This window comes from Oncorhynchus mykiss, chromosome 4, assembly GCF_013265735.2.
Source record: "Oncorhynchus mykiss isolate Arlee chromosome 4, USDA_OmykA_1.1, whole genome shotgun sequence".
Classification (NCBI taxonomy): Eukaryota; Metazoa; Chordata; class Actinopteri; order Salmoniformes; family Salmonidae; genus Oncorhynchus; species Oncorhynchus mykiss.
In genome coordinates, this window is record NC_048568.1 from 38,120,096 (window position 1) to 38,140,556 (window position 20,461).

Genomic DNA, 20,461 nt, shown 5'->3' on the forward strand with positions numbered 1-20,461 from the left:
AAAGAGGAGACAAGTCACAGGTACTGTAGGTCATTAGTCTAAAGAGGAGATAAGTTACAGGTACTGTAGCTCATTAGTCTAAAGAGGAGACAAGTCACAGGTACTGTAGGTCATTAGTCTAAAGAGGAGACAAGTCACAGGTACCGTAGCTCATTAGTCTAAAGAGGAGATAAGTCACAGGTACTGTAGCTCATTAGTCTAAAGAGGAGACAAGTCACAGGTACCGTAGCTCATTAGTCTAAAGAGGAGATAAGTCACAGGTACTGTAGCTCATTAGTCTAAAGAGGAGACAAGTCACAGGTACTGTAGCTCATTAGTCTAAAGAGGAGACAAGTCACAGGTACTGTAGCTCATTAGTCTAAAGATATATTCTCTTCTCGTCTAGTTAAAGTACTGGACTTATGTGAATACATTAAGATATAAACGGGAACATAGATACATTCAATATAATTCATGAGTTGAATCAAAATGCTTAAAACCTTTCTCATCAAATAAAGCTTTTTTTAAATAGCACATTTCAGACACGAATGCAACACAATGCGCTTCACAAAAATAAATTAATAAACAATGAAAATAAAATACAAATATTAACCACACAAGAAAAATAAGAAGATGAAAAAACTAAAGAATAACAATTTAAAACTAAAAGGCAAAAAAATAAAAAAAATATCCCCGAGGAAAAAGGTGTGTTTTAAGATCTGTTTGAAAATGTCCACAGTTTCGTCCCCCCTCAGGTTCTCTGGCAGCTATTCCAGAGGCTGGGGGCATAGTAACTAAAGGCTGGGGGCATAGTAACTAAAGGCTGGGGGCATAGTAACTAAAGGCTGGGGGCATAGTAACTACAAGCTGGGGGCATAGTAACTAAAGGCTGGGGGCATAGTAACTAAAGGCTGGGGGAATAGTAACTAAAGGCTGGGGGAATAGTAACTAAAGGCTGGGGGAATAGTAACTAAAGGCTGGGGGCATAGTAACTAAAGGCTGGGGACATAGTAACTAAAGGCTGGCGGCATAGTAACTAAAGGCTGGGGGCATAGTAACTAAAGGCTGGGGGCATAGTAACTAAAGGCTGGGGGCATAGTAACTAAAGGCTGGGGGCATAGTAACTAAAGGCTGGGGGCATAGTAACTAACGGCTGGGGGCATAGTAACTAAAGGCTGGGGGCATAGTAACTAAAGGCTGGGGGCATAGTAACTAAAGGCTGGGGGCATAGTAACTAACGGCTGGGGGCATAGTAACTAAAGGCTGGGGGCATAGTAACTAACGGCTGGGGGCATAGTAACTAAAGGCTGGGGGCATAGTAACTAAAGGCTGGGGGCATAGTAACTAAAGGCTGGGGGCATAGTAACTAAAGGCTGGGGGCATAGTAACTAAAGGCTGGGGACATAGTAACTAAAGGCTGGGGACATAGTAACTAAAGGTTGTCTCTCCATGCGTCTTGGTCCCCCTCAGGTTCTCTGGCAGGTTATTCCAGGGGCTGGGGGCATAGTAACTAAAGGCTGTCTCTCCATGCCTCTTGGTCCCCCTCAGGTTCTCTAGCAGGCTACTCCAGAGGCTGGGGACATAGTAACTAAAGGCTGGGGGCATAATAACTAAAGGCTGGGGACATAGTAACTAAAGGCTGTCTCTCCATGCGTCTTGGTCCCCCTCAGCTTTTCTGACCGGCTATTCCAGAGGCTGGGGGTATAATAACTAAAGGCAGGGGGCATAATAACTAAAGGCAGGGGCACAGTAACTAAAGGCTGGGGGCATAGTAACTAAAGGCTGGGGGCATAGTAACTAAAGGCTGGGGGCATAGTAACTAAAGGCTGGGGGAATAGTAACTAAAGGCTGGGGGCATAGTAACTAAATGCTGGGGGCATTGTAACTAAATGCTGGGGGCATAGTAACTAAAGGCTGGGGGCATAGTAACTAAATGCTGGGGGCATAATAACTAAAGGCAGGGGGCATAGTAACTAAAGGCTGGGGGCACAGTAACTAAAGGCTGGGGGAATAGTAACTAAAGGCTGGGGGCATAGTAACTAAAGGCTGGGGGCATAGTAACTAAATGCTGGGGGCATAATAACTAAAGGCTGGGTGCATAGTAACTAAATGCTGGGGGCATTGTAACTAAATGCTGGGGGCATAGTAACTAAAGGCTGGGGGCATAGTAACTAAATGCTGGGGGCATAATAACTAAAGGCAGGGGGCATAGTAACTAAAGGCTGGGGGCATAATAACTAAAGGCTGGGGGAATAGTAACTAAAGGCTGGGGGCATAGTAACTAAAGGCTGGGGGCATAGTAACTAAAGGCTGTCTCTCCATGCCTCTTGGTCCTAGGCTTTGGGGTAGTTAAAAGCCTAGTGGCAGAGGACCTGAGGGACCTACTGGGTACATAGCTTAAAAGCATGTCTGATATGTATTGTAGTGCACAATAGTGGATTGATTTAAAACCAATAGAAGAGTCTTAAAACTCACAGACAGCCAGTGCAGAGACTTTAAAACTGATAATGTAATGTGTGCTCTCTGTCTGGTCTTGGTCAGAACCCGAGCTGTAGCATTCTCTATGATTTCTAGTTGACCAATGGCTTTCTTGGGTAGACCAGACAGGAGAGTATTTCAGTAGTCAAGCCTGCTTGTAAATAAAGCATGGTTGAGTCTCTCTGTATCAGCCTGAGAAACAGTGGCACCTAAGATTACGGTCCGTGTACATTTTGATCCTTTGTTTCCCGAATGAAAACGGTACAGTCGGGAAGTGAAAATGTCCGGTTGACCCGTTTTTGAATAAAACGTTTTAATAAAAATGCTTGTTTTTACATATAAAACCGAAAAACATCTTGATATTTCGCTGTTCAAATCTAGGTGGGGTTAAATGTGGAATGCCTGGTCAAGTACACAGCTAACACTTCCTGTCCTTTCAAAGTAGGAGGCAACCTTTCTAACTCCAGTCTATGAAGCTATGAATCTATTATCTATTCATGAATTGATTAATAGCTGCCCATACCATAACACAGTGCCAAGATATATTATTATATACAGTGCCTTGCGAAATTATTCGTCCCCCTTGAACTTTGCGACCTTTTGCCACATTTCAGGCTTCAAACATAAAGATATAAAACTGTATTTTTTTGTGAAGAATCAACAACAAGTGGGACACAATCATGAAGTGGAACGACATTTATTGGATATTTCAAACTTTTTTAACAAATCAAAAACTGAAAAATTGGGCGTGCAAAATTATTCAGCCCCCTTAAGTTAATACGTTGTAGCGCCATCTTTTGCTGCGATTACAGCTGTAAGTCGCTTGGGGTATGTCTCTATCAGTTTTGCACATCGAGAGACTGACATTTTTTCCCATTCCTCCTTGCAAAACAGCTCGAGCTCAGTGAGGTTGGATGGAGAGCATTTGTGAACAGCAGTTTTCAGTTCTTTCCACAGATTCTCGATTGGATTCAGGTCTGGACTTTGACTTGGCCATTCTAACACCTGGATATGTTTATTTTTGAACCATTCCATTGTAGATTTTGCTTTATGTTTTGGATCAGTCTTGTTGGAAGACAAATCTCCGTCCCAGTCTCAGGTCTTTTGCAGACTTCATCAGGTTTTCTTCCAGAATGGTCCTGTATTTGGCTCCATCCATCTTCCCATTAATTTTAACCATCTTCCCTGTCCCTGCTGAAGAAAAGCAGGCCCAAACTATGATGCTGCCACCACCATGTTTGACAGTGGGGATGGTGTGTTCAGCTGTGTTGCTTTTACGCCAAACATAACGTTTTGCATTGTTGCCAAAAAGTTCACATTTGGTTTCATCTAACCAGAGCACCTTCTTCCACATGTTTGGTGTGTCTCCCAGGTGGCTTGTGGCAAACTTTAAACGACAATTTTTATGGATATCTTTAAGAAATGGCTTTCTTCTTGCCACTCTTCCATAAAGGCCAGATTTGTGCAATATACAACTGATTGTTGTCCTATGGACAGAGTCTCCCACCTCAGCTGTAGATCTCTGCAGTTCATCCAGAGTGATCATGGGCCTCTTGGCTGCATCTCTGATCAGTCTTCTCCTTGTATGAGCTGAAAGTTTAGAGGGACGGCCAGGTCTTGGTAGATTTGCAGTGGTCTGATACTCCATTTCAATATTATCGCTTGCACAGTGCTCATTGGGATGTTTAAAGCTTGGGAAATCTTTTTGTATCCAAATCCGGCTTTAAACTTCTTCACAACAGTATCTGTGTATAGTGTGTATAGTGTGTTCCTCAGTATAGTGTGTTCCTCGTTCTTCATGATGCTCTCTGCGCTTTTGACGGACCTCTGAGACTATCACAGTGCAGGTGCATTTATACGTAGACTTGATTACACACAGGTGGATTGTATTTATCATCATTAGTCATTTAGGTCAACATTGGATCATTCAGAGATCCTCACTGAACTTCTGGAGAGAGTTTGCTGCACTGAAAGTAAAGGGGCTGAATAATTTTGCACGCCCAATTTTTCAGTTTTTGATTTGTTAAAAAAGTTTGAAATATCCAATAAATGTCGTTCCACTTCATGATTGTGTCCCACTTGTTGTTGATTCTTCACAAAAAAATACAGTCTTTATGTTTGAAGCCTGAAATGTGGCAAAAGGTCGCAAAGTTCAAGGGGGCCGAATACTTTCGCAAGGCACTGTATTATATGTTTTATTATAATTTTTTCCAAGTGATAGGACTACTGTTTGTCTGGGAAGAATCCAAGGAGATCCCAAGGGCATCCCAAGGAGATCCCAAGGAGATCCCAAGGAGATCCAAATAGCTGTGATGTTAACAGCCATACAGGCGCTGTACTGTCAGGTTTATCTGTAACATGATCCCAGGAAAGTCAGTATGTTGAGCCCTAGCTATCAGCACATATAGGGATCCTACCCAAGATCAACCACTCAGTACCCAGAAGGAGAGAGTAAGGAGATACAGGGGAGTTTGACAGGACATGTAAGGGGGTAAGGGTAGGTAGAGGGGTGCTGGAGGGGAATGTCCAGGAGAGGATTGGAGGGGGTACAGGTCTGGTAATGTGATGTGAGGGGTAGAGGAGCAGGGACTCTCATGCCAGTCCTTTTTGGGGTGTGCAATAAGACTGGGGTATGATTTAATACTGTCTGTGTGTGCCAACAGCCAAGCATGAGCTGAACAATGCCATGCATCCCCAGACAGCCTGAGTGACAGACAAACAGACCTACCGCAAGCCGTCAACATAAGATAACATAAGAAGAACAATATATTTTTTTTCTGTCATAACAAATAGACTAATAATGTAATATTCTATACTGAACAAAAATTATTTTTTAACTCAACATGCAACAATTTCAACGATTTTACTGAATTACAGTTCATATAAGGAAATGAGTCAATTGAAATGCACTGTAAAGTCATTATGCCCTAATCTATGGATTTCACATGACTGGGCAGGGGCGCAGCCACGGGTGGGCCTGGGAGGGCATATGAATGAGTTTTTCGCCACAAAGGGCATTATTACAGACAGAAATACTCCCCAGTTTCATCAGCTCTCCATGTGGCTGGTCTCAGATGATCCTACAGGTGAAGAAGCCAGATATGGAGGTCCTGGGCTGGCGTGGTTACATGTGGTTTGTGGTTGTGAGACCGGGGGGACCAACTGCCAAATTCTCCAAAATGACGTGGGAGGCAGATTATGGTAGAGAAATAAACATTAATTTCTCTGGCAACAGCTCTGGTGGACATTTCTGCAGTCAGCATGCAAGTTGCACGCTCCTTCAAAACTTGAAAGATCTGTGACATTGTGTTGTGTGACAAAAAAAGGCACATTTTAAAGTGGCCTTTTATTGTCCCCAGCACAAGGTGCACCTGTGTAATGATCTTGCTGTTTAATCAGCTTCTTGATATGCCACACCTGTCAGGTGGATGGAATATCTTGGCAAAGGAGAAATGCTCACTAACAGGGACGTATTGTGAAGGAAATTAACAGATTTGAGAGAAATAAGGTTTGTGTGCGAATGGAACATTTCTGGGATCTTTTATTTCAGTTCATGAAATATGGGACCAACACTTTACATGTTGCATTTATAGTTTTGTTCAGTATATTATATGGTTAAAAGTTGTGTTTCCCTCTCTCTTTTTAGGAGATAGCCTTCCCCAAGATGGTTGCCAGCTGCTGTCGGTTCCTGTGTTACTTTTGTCGTATCAGCCGACAGAACCAGAAGGCCATGTTTGACCATCTCAGCTACTTACTGGAGAACAGCTCTGTCGGACTGGGTGGGTAACAGGAGAGAGGGGAAGGTGGCTCGGAGGGAGGGAGGGAGGGAGGGAGGGAGGGAGGGTACCCCAGCAGCCTACTGGGGAACAGCTCTTTCGGACTGGGTGGGTAACAGGAGAGAGGGGAAGGTGGCTCGGAGAGAGAGAGAGGGGGGCGGGGAGGAGTGAAGGAAGGAGCGAATGAAGGAAGGCGAGAGAGAGAGAGAGAGACAGAGAGAGAGAGGGCACCCCAGCAGCCTACTGAAGAACAGCAGAGTTGGACTGCTCTGTCACTGTTCTCCTAACAAGAAGGGTATGCATTAGGGCATAGTGAGAGAGGACATACATATGTAAGAGAGGAGAGAGGGAATGGTGGCAGAGAGAGAGACAGTGCACAGAAAACAAACACCAGCAGTATGGGCTTGGCCTGGGTTATCGGCCTGGCCTGGGTTATGGACCTGACCTGGGTTATTGGCCTGGTCTGGGTTATCGGCCTGGTCTGGGTTATCGGCCTGACCTGGGTTATCGGCCTGACCTGGGTTATGGTCCTGACCTGGGTTATGGGCTTGGCCTGGGTTATCGGCCTGGTCTGGGTTATGGACCTGACCTGGGTTATGGGCCTGACCTGGGTTATCGGCCTGACCTGGGTTATGGACCTGGTCTGGGTTATGGTCCTGACCTGGGTTATGGGCTTGGCCTGGGTTATCGGCCTGGTCTGGGTTTTGGACCTGACCTGGGTTATGGGCTTGGCCTGGGTTATCGGCCTGATCTGGGTTACGGACCTGACCTGGGTTATGGGCTTGGCCTGTGTTATCGGAAAGGTCTGGGTTATGGACCTGACCTGGGTTAGTAATAATGTGTACACTGTCCCCTCTGTTTGTGGGACAAAACACTGCATGAGCTCTGTCTCCCCCTAGGAGCTCTGGGACAGAGGAGACAGAGGGGAGGAATGGTGCTGAGACAATGACAATCAGATAGCGGGTGACAGAGAGTGGGAGAAGAAACACTCTGTTCTGTTGTTCCTGCTAGCAAGGCAAAGGAGGGAGAGTTAGAAGTATAGAGAGAGGAGAGAAGTGATGGAATGAGAGAATGAGAGGGCACAGTTTGGCTTTTGTCCCTGGGGCTGGTGCAGTGACTGGGGCTGGGCTGTGACTGGGACTGGGTCTGGGGCAGTGACAGGGGTAGTGACTGGGGTTTTGACTGTCCCTTTTACTAGGGGACTCAGCTGTCCCCTTCACTAGGGGACTCAGCTGTCCCCTTCACTAGGGGACGCAGCTGTCCCTTTCACTAGGGGACTCAGCTGGACTCATATGTCCCCTTCACTAGGGGGCTCAGCTGTCCCCTTCACTAGGGGACTCAGCTGTCCTCTTCAATAGAGGAGACTGACAAACAGGTAGAGGACAGAGGGATTAAGATGTCAAAGAGAGAGTGATGGAGAAGGGAAGGTGAGAGAGAGATGGAGAAGGGAAGGTGAGAGAGTGATGGAGAAGGGAAGGTGAGAGAGAGATGGAGAAGGGAAGGTGAGAGAGAGATGGAGAAGGGAAGGTGAGAGAGAGATGGAGAAGGGAAGGTGAGAGAGAGATGGAGAAGGGAAGGTGAGAGAGTGATGGAGAAGGGAATGTGAGAGAGAGATGGAGAAGGGAAGGTGAGAGAGTGATGGAGAAGGGAAGGTGAGAGAGTGATGGAGAAGGGAAGGTGAGAGAGAGATGGAGAAGGGAAGGTGAGAGAGAGATGGAGAAGGGAAGGTGAGAGAGTGATGGAGAAGGGAGGGTGAGAGAGTGATGGAGAAGGGAAGGTGAGAGAGAGATGGATAAGGGAAGGTGAGAGAGAGATGGGAAAAGGTAGCATAGAGAGCAATCAAGAAAGGGAGAGATGGAGAGAAGGAGATCTGGAATGAAAGAGAGAGCGAGAGGGATAGAGAGGACAGGGTGATGGGGTTATTTAGGGATGCAGTGCATAGGGTGATGACTCACTAGGGTTGGACTGTGAGGAATAGCTGCTGACCTTACTGTGAGTGATAGGAGATGTGAGTGATAGGAGATGTCTCATTCTCAAGATCATAGCACGTAATGGGCACATACAAATCACCCTCATATACTATTCTCTATGCAAATCACCCTCATATACTATTCTCTATGCAAATCACCCTCATATACTGTTCTCTATGCAAATCACCCTCTCATACTGTTCTCTATGGGCTTAGAAGCAAATGGTTGTAATTGATGCTAAAGCTTTTCAAATTGATTTCAAATTGTTTTATAGCGCTGATATGCTGAGGACAATTAATGTACGAATAGCTGCTGACATGAACACCTCACCTGAAAGGCTTTTCAAGATAACAACACTTAATGGGCACACATTCAAATCATCTCCGTGTTTGTGTTTCGAATCAAATCGTTGTAATTTATACTACTGCCCTTTTGGCAGCAACGGTTCTAAATAGTTTGATATTGATTTCAAAGCACTAATATTATATGCTGACTGTACTAAATGTGTCACAATTTTTTTTTCCTCACATCTTATTTATCCCCTAACTATACACTGGCCCCTACAGACAGACTCCCCAGCACTAATGGGAGGTAACCAAATCAATGGCTGGCTGGGAGGTTGGAAGTAGGAAGTGCATCAGGATTTGATGTATTGGTATAAATGGTATGCAGTTTAAGAGATGCAGAGACACTGCCCCCTGCTGGTAGAACAGGAATGTGCGTGTCGTTTCCTGTCTGTCTGTCTCTCCCCAGCCTCTTATTACAATTGAGAGATTTAGTGGGTGTCAAAAATAAAGTGCTCTTGTAATCGTTTATTCCATGTCCACAATAGTGAACATGACAGTTGACGTTTCTGCCGAGTGGCCTTTCTCACGACAAGAGGCAGGAAGTGAAATGTTTTAGTTTTCTTCCATTGTCTCCTCAGCCTCCCCAGCAATGAGGGGTTCTACTCCCCTGGACGTAGCAGCGTCTTCAGTGATGGACAACAACAGCCTGGCCCTCGCTCTGGAGGAGCCTGACCTTGAGAAGGTGGGAGACACACTGTCTGTCACCTGTCCATTATATAATACACATCCCTCGACTTCACCTGCCACATTATATAATACACATCCCTCACCTTCACCTGCCCATTATATAATACACATCCCTCACCTTCACCTGCCCATTATATAATACACATCCCTCGACTTCACCTGCCACATTATATAATACACATCCCTCGACTTCACCTGCCACATTATATAATACACATCCCTCACCTACACCTGTCCATTATATTATACACATCCCTCACCTTCACCTGCCCATTATATTATACACATCCCTCACCTTCACCTGCCCATTATATTATACACATCCCTCGACTTCACCTGTCCATTATATAATACACATCCCTCACCTTCACCTGCCACATTATATAATACACATCCCTCACCTACACCTGTCCATTATATAATACACATCCCTCACCTTCACCTGCCCATTATATAATACACATCCCTCACCTTCACCTGCCCATTATATAATACACATCCCTCACCTACACCTGTCCATTATATAATACACATCCCTCACCTTCACCTGCCCATTATATAATACACATCCCTCACCTTCACCTGCCCATTATATAATACACATCCCTCGACTTCACCTGTCCATTATATAATACACATCCCTCACCTTCACCTGCCACATTATATAATACACATCCCTCACCTTCACCTGCCACATTATATAATACACATCCCTCACCTTCACCTGCCCATTATATAATACACATCCCTCACCTTCACCTGCCCATTATATAATACACATCCCTCACCTTCACCTGCCCATTATATAATACACATCCCTCGACTTCACCTGCCACATTATATAATACACATCCCTCACCTTCACCTGCCCATTATATTATACACATCCCTCACCTTCACCTGCCCATTATATAATACACATCCCTCGACTTCACCTGCCACATTATATAATACACATCCCTCACCTTCACCTGTCCATGATATAATACACATCCCTCACCTTCACCTGCCACATTATATAATACACATCCCTCACCTTCACCTGCCACATTATATAATACACATCCCTCACCTTCACCTGCCCATTATATAATACACATCCCTCACCTTCACCTGCCACATTATATAATACACATCCCTCACTTTCACCTGTCCATTATATAATACACATCCCTCACCTTCACCTGTCCATTATATAATACACATCCCTCACCTTCACCTGCCACATTATATAATACACATCCCTCACTTTCACCTGTCCATTATATAATACACATCCCTCACTTTCACCTGTCCATTATATAATACACATCCCTCACCTTCACCTGCCCATTATATAAGACACATCCCTCGACATAAAGGAGAGTGGACTCAGGCTGTCACTGTCAGTCCCTGATTCTGACATGTCTGAGTTGAGTGATGAGTGCACATGTCTGGAGAGCGGATCTGAGTTAGGAAGGACTGTGTAGTAGAGTGCTGAAGGACTCACCAAAGTGTTTCTGTATTCAGGTGGTAACCTACCTGGCAGGCTGTGGGCTGCAGAGCTGTGTCATGCTCCTGGCTAAAGGATATCCTGACATTGGCTGGAACCCCATAGAAGGAGAGAGATATCTGTCTTTCCTCCGCTTCGCTGTCTTCAGCAACGGTATGTCAGATAGAAAGAGAGAGAGATATCTGTCTTTCCTCTGCTTCGCTGTCTTCAGCAACGGTACGTCAGATAGAAAGGGAGAGAGATATCTGTCTTTCCTCTGCTTCGCTGTCTTCAGCAACGGTATGTCAGATAGAAAGGGAGGGAGATATCTGTCTTTCCTCTGCTTCGCTGTCTTCAGCAACGGTACGTCAGATAGAAAGAGAGAGAGAAAGAGAGGGGGGGCAGAGAGACAGAAAGGGAGAGAGATAGAGATAAAGAGGGAGAGGGCCAGAGAGACAGAAAGGGAGAGAGATAGAGATAAAGAGGGAGAGGGCCAGAGAGACAGAAAGGGAGAGAGATAGAGATAAAGAGGGAGAGGGCCAGAGAGACAGAAAGGGAGAGAGATAGAGATAAAGAGGGAGAGGGCCAGAGAGAGAGAGAGAGAGATCTTTTAAGTCCAGTTACTCTCTGAGGATGAAGTGGATAAACCATTGGTGGTGGATTGGCTATTTAATCTTATACAATGTAAATTAGTAATGAACCTCTCCCAATCCCTACCTCTCTCCCTACCTCTCTCCCTACCTCTATCCCTGCCTCTCTCCCTGCCTCTCTCCCTGCCTCTCTCCCTTCCTCTCTCCCTACCTCTATCCCTGCCTCTCTCCCTACCTCTCTCCCTTCCTCTTTCCCTCTCTCTCTCCCTACCTCTATCCCTGCCTCTCTCCCTACCTCTATCCCTGCCTCTCTCCCTTCCTCTCTCCCTCTCTCCCTACCTCTCTCCCTTCCTTTTTTCCTAATTGCCGCTCTCCTCCTTTCTCCACCCCTCCCTCCCCCTCCCTGGCTCCTTCACCCCCCACCTCCATCCCTCCCTGATTCCTTTCCCCTCCATCCCTCTCTCCCTGCAGGTGAGAGTGTAGAGGAGAACTCTAACACGGTGGTGAAGCTGCTGATCAGGCGCCCCGAGTGTTTTGGTCCCGCTCTGAGAGGAGAGGGGGGCAACGGTCTGCTGGCGGCCATGCTGGAAGCCATTAAGATATCTGAGGACCCTGCTCTGGACCTGCCCTGTACAGCCAATGGAGAACCTTCTGGGTAATTCAATCTCTCAATCACTCACCATGAGATGACACCTTTAATTAACATAGGATAATTGAGTAGTGGAAGGAATATGGAAGACAATTCAAGGTTGTGTAGGGGGCAGAGAAGTCAGGCGCAGGAGAGCAAAAACGGATTTCCATCGGCACAGTTTAATAAACAAAACCACTATTAACAGAACCATAAACAAAATTCGTTATACACCAGCATAACGTGCACAAACACTAGAATAAACAATTCTGGACAAGGACATGGACATGGGGGGAACAGAGGGTTAAATACACAACATGTAATGATGGATTTGTAACCAGGTGTGTGGGAAGACAAGACAAAACAAATGGAAAATGAAAGGTGGATCGGTGATGGCTAGAAGACCGGTGACGTCGACCGCCAAACGCCGCCGAACAAGGAGAGGGACCGACTTCGGCGGAATTCGTGACAGTACCCCCCCCCACCTTGACGTGCGGCTCCAGCAGCGCTGATCCGGCAGCACGCCGGCAACGGCCTCTGGGACGGCCCGGAGGGCGAGGCGCAGGGCAATCCGGACGAAGACGGTGGAACTCCTGCAGCATTGAAGGGTCCAACACGTCCTCGACCGGAACCCAGCACCTTTCTTCCGGACTGTACCCCTCCCACTCCACGAGATACTGAAGGCTCCTCGCCCGATGCCTCGAATCCAGTATGGAGGGAACAGAGTACGCCGGGGAACCCTCTATGTCCAAAAGTGGCTGAGGAACTTCCCGCACCTCAGACTCCTGGAGCGGACCAGCCACCACCAGCCTGAGGAGAGACACATGGAACGAGGGGTTAATGCGGTAATCTGGGGGAAGCTGTAACCTATAACAAACCTCGTTCACTCTCCTCAGGACTATAAATGGCCCCACAAACCGCGGACCCAGCTTCCGGCAGGGCAAGCGGAGGGGCAGATTTCGGGACGAGAGCCAGACCCGGACCCGGCCTCACTGTGGTGACGGTCTGCGTTCTCTTTTTGGCACAGCATGGCCTGCTGAAGGTGAACACGGCAGCTTCCCATGTCTCCTCCGTCTGAACCAGTCGTCCACCGCAGGAGCCTAGGTCTGACTCTGATGCCAAGGCACCAGAACCGGCTGGTACCCCAGCACGCACTGGAAGGGAGAGAGGTTAGTGGAGGAGTGGCGAAGCGATTTCTGTGCCATCTCCCCCGGCCGGTCCTGGCAACAGGACCGCAGAAACCTGCCCACATCCTGGTTTACTCTCTCCACCTGCCCGTTACTCTTGGGGTGAAAACCTGAAGTAAGGCTGATCGAGACCCCAGACATTCCATGAACGCCTTCCAGACCTTAGATGTGAACTGGGGACCTCGATCAGACACTATATCCTCAGGCACCCAGTAGTGCCGGAAGACGTGTGTAAACAAGGCCTCCGCAGTCTGTAGGGCCGTAGGGAGACCGGACAGAGGGAGGAGATGACAGGACTTAGAGAACCGATCCACAATAACCAGGATCACGGTGTTACCCTGTGAGGGAGGAAGATCGGTAGGAAAATCCACCGACAGGTGCGACCAAGGCCGTTGTGGAACGGGTAAGGGGTGTAGCTTCCCTCTGGGGAGGTGCCTAGGAGCCTTACACTGGGCACACACCGAGCAGGAGAAAACATAAACCCTCACGTCCTTAGCCAAGGTAGGCCACCAGTACATCCTGCTCAAACAGCGCACTGTCTGACTGAACCCAGGATGACCAGAGGAGGGTGACGTGTGGGCCCAATAGATCAACCGGTCACGAACGGCAGACGGGACGTAGAGACGCCCGGCGGGACACTGGACGGGGGCGGGGAGTATGGGAGTGGGATCTGTCACGAACCGTCTCAAAGCCCGTAATAAAGGTAGACAACGTGGAGATAATAAATATATATTTATTTAACTAAAGCAACTAAGGAAAATATACAATGGTGTGTGTAATCAGTAATCAGTAGTGTAAGTGAGTGTTTTGCATGCATGAATGAGATAATGCAGGGTGTTGAAAGGTGCCAAAGCAAACAAACAAAAGGCCACCAAGAAGCACAACACAATCTACAAAGGTGTCTGCATGGAGAGAGTCTCCTCCATGAATGTGGACGAGGTCTATTCATCCTGGGAAACACCTGGCCCAGGTGTTTCCCATGTAGCTGACGACCCTCCCAACTCCGCCCACCGGCATCCTAATAAGGAAACAAGAACAAAGACAGAATACAGCAGACAGAGTGGGAGAGTCGTCACAGATCCATGGGCCGCAGCTCTGTGTCATATAGCCGAGACAATGCGTCTGCCTTCACGTTCTTGGTGCCTGGTCTGTAGGAAAGGGTGAACACAAAACGGGTGAAAAACATGGCCCACCTTGCCTGGCGAGGGTTCAGTCTCCTCGCTGCCCGGATGTACACCAGATTGCGGCGGTCAGTCCAGATGAGAAAAGGGTGTTTAGCCCCCTCAAGCCAATGTCTCCACGCCTTCAAGGCCTTGACGACAGCCAACAGCTCCCGGTCCCCCACATCATAGTTTCGACTCCGTCGGGCTGAGCTTCTTCGAGAAGAAGGGGCGGAGCTTCAGTGGCATACCCGAGCGCTGAGACAGCACAGCTCCTATTCCAGCCTCGGACGTGTCCACCTCTACTATGAACGCCAAAGAGGGATCCGGATGGGCCAGCACGGGAGCCGAGGTAAAAAGAGCCCTCAGGTGACTAAAAGCCCTGTCCGTCTCAGCTGACCACTGCAAATGCAATGGGCCCCCCTTCAGCAGTGAGGTAATGGGAGCCGCTATCTGACCAAAACTCCGGATAAACCTCCGGTAGTAGTTGGCAAACCCTAAGAACCGCTGCACCTCCTTTACCGTGGTGGGAGTCGGCCAATTACGCACGGCTGAAATGCGGTCACTCTCCATTTCCACCCCTGAGGTGATACCCTAGGAAGGAGACGGACTGCTGGAAGAACAGGCATTTCTCAGCCTTGACGTACAGGTCATGCTCCAACAGGCGACCAAGCACCCTGCGGACCAGGGACACATGCTTGGCGCGTGTAGCGGAGTATATCAGAATGTCATCAATATACACCACTACACCCTGCCCATGCAGGTCCCTGAAAATCCCGGCTTGGAAGACTGATGGCGCATTCATCAACCTGTACGGAATGACGAGGTACTCATGGTGCCCTGAGGTGGTACCGAAAGCCGTCTTCCACTCGTCTCCCTCCCGGATACGCACCAGGTTAAGCACTCCTGAGATCTAGTTTGGTGAAGAAGCGCACCTCATGCATTGACTCAAACCCTGTGAGAGCCCTCTGTGGCCAAGAACCAGTGGGGTCATGATACGCTAACCAGGGTAGGCCTAGCACCACGGGAAATGCAGGAGAGTCAATAAGGAAGAGACTAATTCTCTCCTTGTGCACCCCTGCGTCGCCATGCCCAGAGGAGCGGTGGCCTCCCTAATCAACCATGACCCTAATGGTTGACTATCTAAGCCGTAAACGGGGAAGGGCACAGCCACGGGAACAATGGGGATCCCTAAACTATGGGCGAACGATCTATCCATAAAATTCCCTGTCGCTTCTGAATCAGCCTTATGCTGGGAATGCGGGGAAAAATCAGGAAAAGTGACAAACACAAACATATGTGTAACAGAGGGCTCTGGGTGAGAATGGTGCTGGCTCACCCGGAGTGACGCATGAGCGCCCTGCCTGCTGCCTCGATACCCAGAGGAACCAATCCGGCACCGACCGACAGAGTGACCTCTGCGGCCACAGATGGTGCACGAGCTGTAGTCCCCTCCGGTCTCCCTGTGCACTGCCCCTCCCAGCTCCATGGGTATCGGAGAGGAAGTGCGGGGGGATGGAACGAACAGACCCTGATCTAACGTCCAGGGGTAGCCAGCAGGTTATCCAGCCGGATGGACAGGTCCACCAGCTGGTCGAATTTGATGGTGGTGTCTCTGCAGGCCAAATCCCAATGGACATCCTCCAGCAGACTGCATCAATAATGGTCGATTAGGGCCCTGTAGTTCCATCCCGCGCCGGCAGCCTGGGCGCTCCTGGCCGCTCTACCCTCGGGCGGGTTGTCGAAGACTGCCCGGAAGCGGCGAGTGAACTCCTCAAACTGGTCCAATGCCGCATCTTCCTCTCTCCACACGGCGTTGGCCCACTCCAGTGCTTTCCCGGTGAGGCACGAGACGATGGCGGACACCCTCTCACGGCCCGAAGGAGCCGGGTGGACCGTTGCCAGGTATAAGTCCAGCTGCAACAGGAACCCCTGGCAGTTCGCAGCCATCCAATCGTATTCCTGGGGAAAGGAGAGACGAATCCCACTGGGACCAGGAGAAGAAGGGGCGTGTAGTGGAGACCCCGGTTGTGCTGGTGGAGGTGCTGGGAGAACTCCCTGTCTCTCCTAGTGGTCCATTGTCTGGACAATGCGGTTCATGGCGGTGCCAAGATGGTGGAGCATTGCTACGTGCTCCCGGACGCGCTCCTCCACGCCTATACCCGGGGTACCTGCTCCTGCTGACCCCGTCAGTTTAGTCCGGAGTCCTGTAGAGGGTGCATACTGGCGGCAGAGAAGGCATGAGAGCAAAAACTGATTTCCATCGGCACAGTTTAATAAACAAAACCACCGTAAACAGAACCATAAATCAATGAGTAAACAAAGCCCGTTAAACACCAGCATAACGTGCACAAGCACTATAATAAACAATTCGGGACAAGGACATGGGGGGAACAGCGGGTTAAATACACAACATGTAATGATGGAATTGAAACCAGGTGTGTGGGAAGACAAGACAAAACAAATGGAAAATGAAAGGTGGATCGGCGATGGCTAGAAGACCGGTGACGTCGACCTCGGCTGAACAAGGAGAGGGACCGACTTTGGTGGAAGTCGTGACAGGTTTAGCTTCAATTTAAGGTTGAGCTTCAATTCAAGGTTGAGCTTCAATTCAAGGTTGAGATTTAAATTGAAGGTTGCGCTTCAATTCAAGGTTGAGCTTTAATTTCAAGGTTGAGCTTTAATTTCAAGATTGAGCTTCAATTCAAGGTTGAGCTTTAATTTCAAGGTTGAGCTTCAATTCATGGTTGAGCTTTAATTTCAAGGTTGAGCTTTAATTTCAAGGTTGAGCTTCAATTCAAGGTTGAGCTTTAATTTCAAGGTTGAGCTTCAATTCATGGTTGAGCTTTAATTTCAAAGTTGAGCTTCAATTCAATTCCTTTACAAGAAATGCAGATGTATAGAGGTGGTGGAAGTGGAATCTGACAATCTGCTATGGAGCTTTTTAAAACCATGAGCTTTATTAATTCAGTTAGGGAGGAATTTAGCCGTACATCTAGAGATGACCTTTCAACTCATTTAGAAAGGACTTGTTTATCTGTGTCCTAGGTCTGGTGAGGATGAGGAGGAAGAGGTTGCCCACACAGGAAACGCCATCATGTCCTTTTACTCTGCCCTTATTGACCTGCTGGGACGCTGCGCCCCTGAGATGCACGTGAGTGACAACACCTTTTATTCTTTATATTTTATTATCAAACCTCTGTTTATTGATGATAGTCTCATTGAGATACAATCTTGAGAAACAACATCAAGGTCAACGGAAAAAAAAGAAACAACTGTCCAAACATGTCCTGAGTTATCGGACAAACGATGTGTTGAGGGCTAATGTTTCTGGTGACCCTGAGCAAGTTTATGGTTTCTTCACAGCTGCAGAAGTTAGATCAGTGCCTCGTCTTTCTCCTGTCTTCTGTCTGTTTGGCATGCTGCCCTCACCCCCAAGATCCATCATCAACATATTATCAGATACACTTCAGCTCCGTTCACAGTCCTCCATGCACTGTGCTGCTCTCTCTCTCTCTCACGCGCTCGCTCGCTCTCGCTCGCTCTCTCTCACTCCCTATCTCTCTCCCTATCCCTCCCTCCCCTCTCTCCCTATCCCTCCCCCTCTCTCTCTCCCTCTCTCTCTCCCTATCCTTCCCTCTCTCACTATCCCTCCCTCCCTCCCTATCTCTCTCCCTATCCCTCCCTATCCCTCCCTCCCTCTCTCTCTCTCTCCCTCTCTCCCTATCTCCCTCCCTCCCTATCTCTCTCCCTATCCCTCCCTCTCCCTATCCCTCCCCTCTCTCCCGTCCTTCTTCCTCTCCTCCCCCCTCTCTCTTCCCCTCTCTCTCAGTTGATCAATAAGGGTAAAGGTGAGGCATTGCGTATCCGGGCCATCCTGCGCTCCCTGGTTCCTACCACAGACCTGGTGGGCATCATCAGTATACCACTCAAGATGCCCATTGTCAATAAAGGTAGGACCCAATGACTAAAGAGCTCAGATTAATGTCCTATTTTAACATGTACTGGTTGTATCAAAACATTTTTAAACTAACATTTTGGTTCGGAAACATTTTTGTTCGGAAACATTACTCTGTTGATTAAGAATGGTGAAGAAGCATGGAAACAATGTGTTTCTAGTCAGCAAGACCCTGCTGTGTTTTAATGGTAAACACATGTTACACTGTAGTAGAAGGTTCATCTGGTGGTGCCACGGCTTTTATATCCTATTCCACTCACAGCCACATCTTGGGCTACAACAGAAATCTGTCAGCCGTATGAGGTAAAGGCTCTTACATTTTCCTGATTGGGTTGTCTGCTTTCACCTTGAGGAGTAGGCCTCTAACCATTTCTCAGTCCGTGTTTCCACTGAAAAAGAAATACTGCAGACTGCAAGGTCTTCGCTTAACCAATTTGTACTTTATCTAATAGTTGTCATGTTTGGTTATAGTATATGAAGTCGCAGCACGGAAAATGTGTTTGTAGTGGAGAAGTAACTATAGACTTCTTAGGCAAAAATCCAATCAACCTTTCCCATTTTCAATTTTCTTCATGATAAATCCTAATGATAAAGCATACAGTATCTCTCTTACTTGAGTGAACTTCTTCTGCCACCTCTCTCCCTTCATATAATCTGTTTCCCACAGTGAAGTATTCTCCCAAGAGATCCTTCATTACACTGTAAATGTCTTTTTTCCAATGACTTCTCTCTGCTTGTCCTAGTCTGCTCTCCACACACTCAGCGTTTTCAGATAACGTGTTTCTCTTCCCATCGTCTATTAAACCTGGTAGATATGTTACATATAATTCTATGTGACACCTTATTGAGCTCTACACTTCTCCTTTCTTATCTTTCCATTTACACCATGCTGTGTTAGTGGAACGACTAAACTCCCTCTCACCTCTTCTATAAATTGGTTTATTTTTTGTTGCCTCCTCATCCTCTACCTGCTCTTCCTCCTCCTCTTCCTACTCCTCTACCTCTTCATCATTCTCTACCTCCTCTTCCTCCTCTTATACTTGCTTTTCCTCCTCTAACTCCTTTACATCCCCTTCCTCCTCCTCCTCTTCCTCCTCTCATACTTGTTCCTCCTCTAACTCCTTTACATCCCCTTCCTCCTCCTCCTCTTCCTCCTCTACCTACCCTTCCTCCTCATCTTCCTCCTCCTCCTCCTCTATCTCCTCCTCCTTCTCCTCCTCTACCTCCTCCTCTTCCTCCTCTACCTCCACCTCTATCTCATCCTCTACCTCCACCTCTATCTCATCCTCTACCATCTCCTCTTCCTCCTCTATCTCTTCCTCTTCCTCCTCTACCACCTCCTCTACCCCCTCCTCTATCTCCTGTTCCTCCTCTACCTCTTCCTCTTCCTCCTCTACCACCTCCTCTACCCCCTCCTCTATCTCCTCCTCTACCCCCTCCTCTATCTCATCCTCTACCTCCTCTACCACCTCCTCTTCCTCCTCTACCACCTCCTCTACCTCCTCATCTTCCTCTTCCTCCTCCTCTACCTCCTCCTCTACCTCCTCCTCCTCTTCCTCCTCTATCTCCTCCTCTACCTCCTCCTCTACCCCCTCCTTTTTCTCCTCTACCTCCTCCTCTATCTCCTCCTATACCTCCTCCTCATCTTCCTCTTCCTCCTCCTCTACCTCCTCCTCTTCCTCCTCTATCTCCTCCTCTTCCTCCTCTATCTCCTCCTCTACCTCCTCCTCTACCCCCTCCTCTTCCTCCTCTACCTCCTCCTCCACCCCCAGACGGTAGTGTGACAGAGCCAGACATGTCGGCTAGTTTCTGTCCGGACCACAAGGCCCCCATGGTGTTGTTTTTGGACCGTGTGTACGGCGTGGAGGACCAGAGCTTTCTGCTACACCTGTTGGAGGTGGGCTTCCTGCCTGACCTCCGCGCCTCCGCCTCCCTGGACACGGTGAGTAGGAGAGACAAATCAATCTATCAGTCCTTCTGCCAGTAAACCAGTCAGTGAGCCAGTCAGTGAATAGGTCAATGAGTAAGTCACTCAGTCACTCAGTGAACCAGTCAGTGAAACAGTCAATCAATGTAGCAGTCAGTCATTCAGTGAGTCAGCCAGCAAGTCAGTCAGTGAACTATTCAGCCAGCCAGCAAGTCAGTCAGTGAACTAGTCAGTCAGCCAGCAAGTCAGTCAGTGAACTAGTCAGTCAGCCAGTCAGTGAACCAGTCAGTCAGCCAGTCTGTG

The 20,461-nt window shown here is 48.0% G+C and overlaps 1 protein-coding gene across 1 annotated transcript in view; it reads left to right on the top strand.

The window, feature by feature from the left end:
• LOC110521100 (ryanodine receptor 3-like) overlaps positions 1–20,461 on the top strand; it is a 264,957-nt gene that overhangs the window by 150,374 nt on the left and 94,122 nt on the right. The window contains exons 45-51 of the mRNA XM_036976224.1: positions 6,104–6,236; positions 9,129–9,232; positions 10,747–10,882; positions 11,770–11,953; positions 17,322–17,427; positions 18,106–18,226; positions 20,004–20,173. Of these exons, the coding sequence (XP_036832119.1) occupies positions 6,104–6,236; positions 9,129–9,232; positions 10,747–10,882; positions 11,770–11,953; positions 17,322–17,427; positions 18,106–18,226; positions 20,004–20,173 (954 nt within the window). The remainder of the gene's footprint in view (positions 1–6,103; positions 6,237–9,128; positions 9,233–10,746; positions 10,883–11,769; positions 11,954–17,321; positions 17,428–18,105; positions 18,227–20,003; positions 20,174–20,461) is intronic.